We start from the raw sequence: 7,085 nt of genomic DNA, 5'->3' as shown, positions 1-7,085 counted from the left end.
AAACAAATTGAATATTAAACATTGTTAGAGACCGTGGTAAAATAAATTTGATGGTTTAACCTAATTTGTTTTTATATATAAAAAGAGAAACTTTAGTTTAACTTAATTATAAAGAGGCATTTTCAGTTATTATGTTAATTCATATCAATAAGGCTAACTGAGAACAAAATTGACGAAAATACCCCAAGTAACAGTCGGCCGTTCACTGCGGCAATATGTTCTATTTTTCTTTGCCCAAACACATTTGATTCCGATCTTCTCTTATAAACAATTTAATAATTACATTTTTTTAAAAAAGAATTTATATAATTTTTAAGCTAATCAGAAAAAAAGATAATATAATAAAGGCAAATTAAGGGATATAAAATAATAATAATAATAACAAAAGAATAAATTTGCAAGCGAAAATCTCCCATCCTCTTCTTCTTCTTCCCTGTTCGTTCTCCTCTTTTTCTTCTTCTTCCTTCTTCTTCCTTCTTCTTCTCTGTTTCCTTAGCTCCATCGCCAAATACGAAATCCTTCTTTATTTGTAACGTTTGCCAATGCCTGCCCATAAACGTTCTTGGTCCGACAGTGTTCATGGAGAAGACCCCAGAGACCAACAATTCAGCCATCAAGATGCGAAGCAATCTCGAACCGAACGTGAGACCAATACTGAAATAGAAGAAGAAGAGGAGGAGGAGGAGCAACGGGAGGAACAGCTCAAGGAAGGACAACGAGGAGATGAAGGGCGTGAAGAAGATGAAGGTGAGGAAGAAAAGCAACGGCAGCAATTGGAAGAAGCGACCGGAGATAGAGGTTACGTTGTTACGTCTATTCCTTTTTCCTTTCTTCTTCGATTTCTTCTGCTTCTTTGTTTTTGTTCCAATTCTGCTTCTTGTTATGGTTCTTCCTTTGTGTACCGTTTGCTGAAGCTGTTCCGTGTGTTTTTCAGATTCCGAAGGAAGCCAATCCTCTAGCTCTGAAGAGAAACCGGAGTACTTTCTCCTAAATCCTTCTACTTCTTTTTCACTCCACGATTGTCATTTCCTTAGTGTTTTATTGTTCTTTGGGAGCTGGATTATGCTGGTTTTCCACGACCATTTTTTTTTCTCTTAATGCTCTCCCTTCATAGTTATAGAAAAGAATGTGAGTTGATAAATACGGCTGCTAAGCTCTGCTATTCATTTCGGCATTGCCGTAAAACGGCGCGCTTGACTTTATGACCGGTAAGTAGCTGCATGTTGGGATCCGGGTCTAGTTAATGCATCTCGATCGCTCCTCTTTCATAATTTTCAGAATTTCGTATCTTGTGATGGACTGCGAGATTTGGTTAAAGGTTCCAATTTAAGATGTATCTACAGTCCGATCCATTGAGTTGGAATGAGCGCGGTTCCTGTAAATTGGCAAGTGTATGGTGTTTGATAGTTTACGCTATTCTACCTGTGGCATTCATATGCAACCGTACTAAATGTTTGTTTGCATTTGTAATGTTGTTTCCGGAGCTTTTCGTTAACTTTTGCAATAACCAGTTTTCATCATATAGTAGAACTTCAGAAGGCAATTTTACTTCCAATCCTGTTAGAAACTTAGGACCCTTTTCTTTGTAGTGTTAGATCATATAACTTACGTGGGTGTCTCATACTTCAATCAGATCTGGAGCACAAAAAGAAATTGACATTTATGTTATTTCACATGATCACCAGGACCCTCATTTCGTGGACAGTCAGATTTTCATTCTCAAACCTTTTAGCATTAACTTTCGTAGAGGGGAAAGAATATATCATCTCTGTGCTTGAGGAGATTGGAAAGATGCATATTGTTTCATGGAAAACAATTCTTTCATTTGGTATAGGATAGATATCAGATTGCTTGTAAATGGCTTGAGTTTGGTTGACAAACTTATCAGAATGATTTAGAGTAAGAAATGCCCTAAATTGTATTTTTCATGTGGATGTTGGTTCTAGGAGGTGTTAGTAAGGCTGATAAAGTGTCGAAGAGGCTTTCTAGAGTATACTTTTCTCTTGCTGCATCCTTCAAAAATGCAACGAGCAAACTTAAATAACCTGTTTCTGCGCTGCTTTCTTAATTCAGAATTGCTGGAGGAAGCTGCTTCAAAGTTTTAGGCTAAACTGGTACTTTCTCTGCGAGGGCAAGACACTTATTTAACAAATATTCATATTATTTGGGTTTTGTCCTTTCTTTGGTGCTAATTATCCATCAAGAAAGCCGATTCTTCCATCAGAATAAGTGATTAAGGTTGAAAAGACCCTTAGAATTTCAATTTGTTACTTTTAAGAGATCAGATGCTAGTTCACCATATTACCATATTACCATTTACCAGATCTACATCTAAATGGTGTACCCTATTCACAACTTCTATTGGCTAGCATTTTTTTGTATTTTTCATATTCTCAATGAGAAATAGGGATCCATTTTGGTGTGAACTTTTTCCTGACATCTGGTATCATTTGTGTATCACCTATGTGTGTACTCTTATCCTATAGAAATTAAGCTCTCATTCTTACTAGAAATTGAGGATTTTACTTGATCGATCAATTTCCTTCCCCAACACTGCTGATAGGTAGACAAATATACTCATCCTAACGAGAGCTTATCAACAATGTAATAATGGAAGTTGTCTGCATGAAACTTGTAACAACTGAAATTTATTGAAGTTCTAATCCTACGTACTTGTGGTGCAGATTTATTTTTGTGGAGCTGTTAGGCATTCGGAAAGATGTTCAGTGCCCAATTTGTCTTGGTATGTTTGTGTCAAATGTTGCAGATAAACATATGTTCTTTTAACATAAAAAACGAGAAAGTTAGCTCTTCAGAAAACGTCAATGGGGAAATAGAAAGCTGTAGTTAAGGTCACACAATTTCAGCTAGAAAGAAGCAGAAAAATCTTAACGTTAACAGTTCGATACTTTTCTAACAAAATTTCTGAAGTTTGGCCATTGTAATCCTCTCTGTGCGCTTTTACCATTCTTTTTCTTGTTTTTAAATATTAATTGCACATCGATCTTGAATCTTGATTTTGTTTTTTCTTTTTTGGGGGATGATAGTCATTAATCTTGATTCTGAACTATTGGAGACACCTCCTTGTAATCTCTTGGTCAAATCTGTTTCTTCTGATTGACAGTTGGCTTTATCTTTTTATTTTTTTAATTTAATTTTAAAATAAAGAAGGCAGGGAAATGGAAACAGAGTAAAGAAATACATGATAATTGATTAATTAGTGGCGTAAGTTTTATGACTTAAGATTTGGATATCAGCATTTGTTGTAAATCTTAAATGAACCACTCCTTCGGTTCCATAACTTCGTGCTATTTGATTTTTGAGGTACATCACTCTGTAGCTTGTCTCCCTGCATTTCTGATCAATCAAGTAAAGAAACTAGCAACCTTGTTGATCTTGACAGGGATTATTAAGAAAACACGAACTGTAATGGAATGCTTGCACCGGTTCTGTAGAGAATGCATTGACAAGTCAATGCGGCTGGGGTATATGAATAAGTCCTTGTCGTTTCTATACTATACTTCTTGAATGTACTTTTGTCTTATATGGTTGCTTTATTGTTCAGTCTATCATGGTGAACTAGAACAAGTTATATGGCTATTGAACTTATTTTTGTAACTATGTTTGCGATTCTAGGAACAATGAATGTCCAGCTTGTCGTACACATTGTGCCAGTAGACGTTCTTTGAGAGATGATCCAAATTATGATGCACTGATTGCCGCCCTATATCCAGATATTGATAAATATGAGGAGGAGGTGTTTTGCACTTATTTATTTATTTAATTAAGAAAGAACTATTTTTTCCCTTTTTATCCCCCCTAAAGGAAGCACTCCTGTTCTTAATTTTGTCTCAGGAATTAACATTTCATGAAGAAGACAGGAACCGTAATAAACAGGTCAAGTTCTTTGCTAGGCTAGATATTGTATGCTTGCAATGTATTATAAGACTTTACGCTGAATTTGAGATTTTATTTTCATGGGTACACTTCTTTTCCTAACTTCTGAACAACATTTAAATTTTACAAGTATGGAGGACTTGGACAACAGAAGGTCATAGTACTGTTTGCGTGCTTTGGTGGACAATTTCTATTCTGATACTAACAAGTAACAAATTTTGTCATGGAATATCGTACTCTCATTTAGTTGAGCCTTTCACAACATTAGTTTATAGTAATCCTAAAACGTAGCTTGTTCTGTGAACCATTGTGATGTGCTGATTCTGATATCCTTTTTGTAACTCCGTTTTCAGGCTCTCGTGCCCTTTCTTTTGCCATATTTCAAATATCAATGAAATTTTTTGTTTCCTCTCAAAAAAATGATATGGCAAGATTCTAATAGTATATATGAATTACAGGGCATTTATTTTGAGAAGAAAAAAAGAATTCTTTTTGTCCAAGCTTGTGTGATTTCATGTCCTCTTGTTTAGTACAGATTCAGGAATCAATTGCTCAGATCTTTCAAAGACAATCAGAAGCACTAAGTAAGAAACGCATGTTGGGAAAGGATACAGCTGGTGTGATTCTAACAAGATCACGTCGCAATCATAGGAACGTTCATTTAAGGAGACAAAATGGCCGAGGAGAGGAAGTATCGGGATATGAAGATAATGAAGATGATGATGATATCAATGAGGGCAAAGATTCATCTTCAGCTGATGAAAGATTTACAGAAGTTAGGCAAAGGAGGAAGAAGAGACATCCTACCCTTCGTTCTTCTCAGCCTTCTTCATCAATAGCCAACATAGATAGTGGAGATGGATGTGCTGAAAGTGATTTAGATATGAGCAGAGAGAATCGAACAGTTTCTCCAGGTCTTGTCTTGAACACTGAAATGCTTGGTTGGGGACGTGGTGGTGTACGTAGTAACTCCAGGCATGGTAGTGCTGGTGGGTCCGGCAATAAAAGTTCTAGAAGTAGTCGTTTAATGAAACTAGTCAAATATCTGCGAGGCCTAGAAGAAAATAACAATGAGGTATGGAACAATGTTGTTGTAAGTCAGTATCTCTCGTAGTCATAATTCATATCCCACTTTGATATTTTACTGGGTTTGGTTTGTAAGCAAAGCAGTTCAAGTTCTTTGTTCCTAGCTGCTATTTGGATAACTCAACCACTTGTTGTGTGCCAATTATTCCCATCCCTCCTGGTTCACAACCATCATCTTCTTTATCAAAAATTATTCTTTATTGCAGTTGGATGTCCATCTCCTTCTTATTTCAGTGGATAAAGAAAGCACTCCAAGTTTGCAGCAGCCACATCTCCACTGCCGTCCAAGTTTGACTGTCAAACACTTGTGTGAAGTAAGTGACTTTTAATGACCTTACTCGCCAATGGGACTTTTTCTTTCTTCTTTTGCTCAGTGAATTTTCCATTTGACTAACAACTATCACGTTATCTTTTCTTATTCCATCGAAAGCAGTATGTCTCGCGGAAGACATCTCTGCAAGCTGATGATGTTGAAATACTGTCACTGAAAGGTCGCCCTAGGACTAGTAATGAGCAATCAACCCGAAGTGCTTCAATCTCAATTGATGGCATGTCTCTTGTTTTTGATCCATTCAAGTATGAGCTACAAAGTTTGGAAGGTGAAAAAAATTTGGCAGGACTTCAATCAGATTGCACCTATAGTAGGGACCACTTGGTGAGTACACAATAAGAATGATTTTAGTTAATTTCTTGGAAATTAATTGTTGGAACTTAATTTTAAAAGTTGATTTGTTGGTTCACTTATCTCATCATTCTTTACATGTTCCCAGATTCTAGGATATCGTCGGAGGGGGCAGAGTTAACAAGTAACACCTAATATCTATACGCATATCTTATTTTAACTTGTTATTCAATTTTCCATACCTTTTTGCTTTTAGTGATAGGAACATTTTTAGTATACCTGCTGATACAATATGAGGGAACTTGTAAATATGAATCCTGAAGGTTTCTTTTTATTACAGCATAACAGTAGCTACATTTTTTTAATTCTGGTTGTTGTACAATATCTTGGCGGTGTCCAAGGTTCGATTCTCATTGAGTGAAATTCATAAAGTCAAATTGTACCTGCCCAGGAACTACCTTTTCCAGGGAGTCAAAACTCCTATATCCCTAGTAGTTCCCTTCCTAAGGGGGAAACAGAATCAGCTACTCTCTAGGAGGATGCCATTAGAATCAGCTGCTCTCTAGAAATCCCATCAAGGATAAAGGAGAAAATGCTATGCTTTCAAAATCAAAGAACTACAAGAGGATGCCAAAGTTGCAATAATATAGGCAGATTTATTCTCCACTCTAGAGATGTGACCCAAAGATACATTCAGAAACAAAACTCATCTCCGTTGAGGAGATGAATAACCTCTAAAGCATCGGACTCAACTTCAGGCAGGGGTTAAGCCCGGACCACTCCAATTCGATTGCATTCAATCCCTCCACCAAAGCTGCAGCTTCGAGGAGGCTTATGCCCGAATTCATGTTTGTGAACTTACAACCTCGAAGAACCACAGGACCATCATGAATGATTCACCCCAGCCCATCCCTACTTTTCTCCTTCGGCCAAACTGCAATCACATTTGACTTCCAGTTGCCAGCCTTAGGCGGAGAACAACACGCTGGGTGAGAACCAGGAACAGCAACAACTTGCTCAACACGATCTGTACCATCCTTAGGGAGATGACAGAAGCTGTTGAATTCCAAAAGATGAGTCAATTGAAAAGTCTGTGTCCTTAGATATTCAAACTTAGGCCTTCTACAGCTCCTTGTCTCTGGGCAGCCATTGTGAAAGACATTCAGCCCATCTACATTGGTGAGTAGACATTAGGCAGAAAAACCTTGTTGCTTGACTTAATTCTTTTGGGGCAGAATAGATTATTAGAAGCTCAAAAATACTATTTTGATGCTTACACCTCGGGACTAAACTTTGATACTTTCATATGTTTAGATTTAGGCAGTGCACTTTTAAAGTGTGTCTTAGTCCTTGTTATTATGAAGCTATTTTTTTTCTTGAAAATGATAAAATAACAATTATAATTTTCATTCAAGATAAGGGACACTAAAAATATCTTTTCAAAATTCAGAGAGCTAATGTTATTAGGGATAAAATTTGT

General features: G+C 36.7%; 1 protein-coding gene across 5 annotated transcripts; it reads left to right on the top strand.

Annotated features, from left to right (window-relative positions):
• The first annotated feature begins 389 nt into the window (after nt 1-389).
• LOC103490502 (putative E3 ubiquitin-protein ligase RING1b) lies at nt 390-6,059 on the top strand. Of its 5 annotated transcripts, XM_008450039.3 has the most exons (11): nt 692-798; nt 935-977; nt 2,074-2,114; nt 2,685-2,743; nt 3,325-3,485; nt 3,637-3,757; nt 3,856-3,897; nt 4,433-4,972; nt 5,190-5,297; nt 5,414-5,638; nt 5,754-6,059. In XM_008450039.3, the coding sequence occupies exons 4-11, from the start codon at nt 2,720-2,722 to the stop codon at nt 5,784-5,786; spliced, it is 1,254 nt and encodes a 417-aa protein (XP_008448261.2). In that variant the 5' UTR covers nt 692-798; nt 935-977; nt 2,074-2,114; nt 2,685-2,719; the 3' UTR covers nt 5,787-6,059. The 5 variants fall into 5 exon arrangements, with proteins under 5 accessions (XP_008448258.2, XP_008448257.2, XP_008448260.2 ...); XM_008450036.3 differs by lacking the exon at nt 2,074-2,114 and having other exon boundaries at nt 390-798; nt 3,404-3,485; nt 5,417-5,638; XM_008450035.3 differs by lacking the exon at nt 2,074-2,114 and having other exon boundaries at nt 390-798; nt 3,404-3,485.
• The last annotated feature ends 1,026 nt before the right edge of the window (nt 6,060-7,085 follow it).

Source organism: Cucumis melo, chromosome 11 (genome assembly GCF_025177605.1).
Source record: "Cucumis melo cultivar AY chromosome 11, USDA_Cmelo_AY_1.0, whole genome shotgun sequence".
NCBI lineage: Eukaryota > Viridiplantae > Streptophyta > Magnoliopsida > Cucurbitales > Cucurbitaceae > Cucumis > Cucumis melo.
This window is presented reverse-complemented; position numbering and strand designations above follow the sequence as displayed.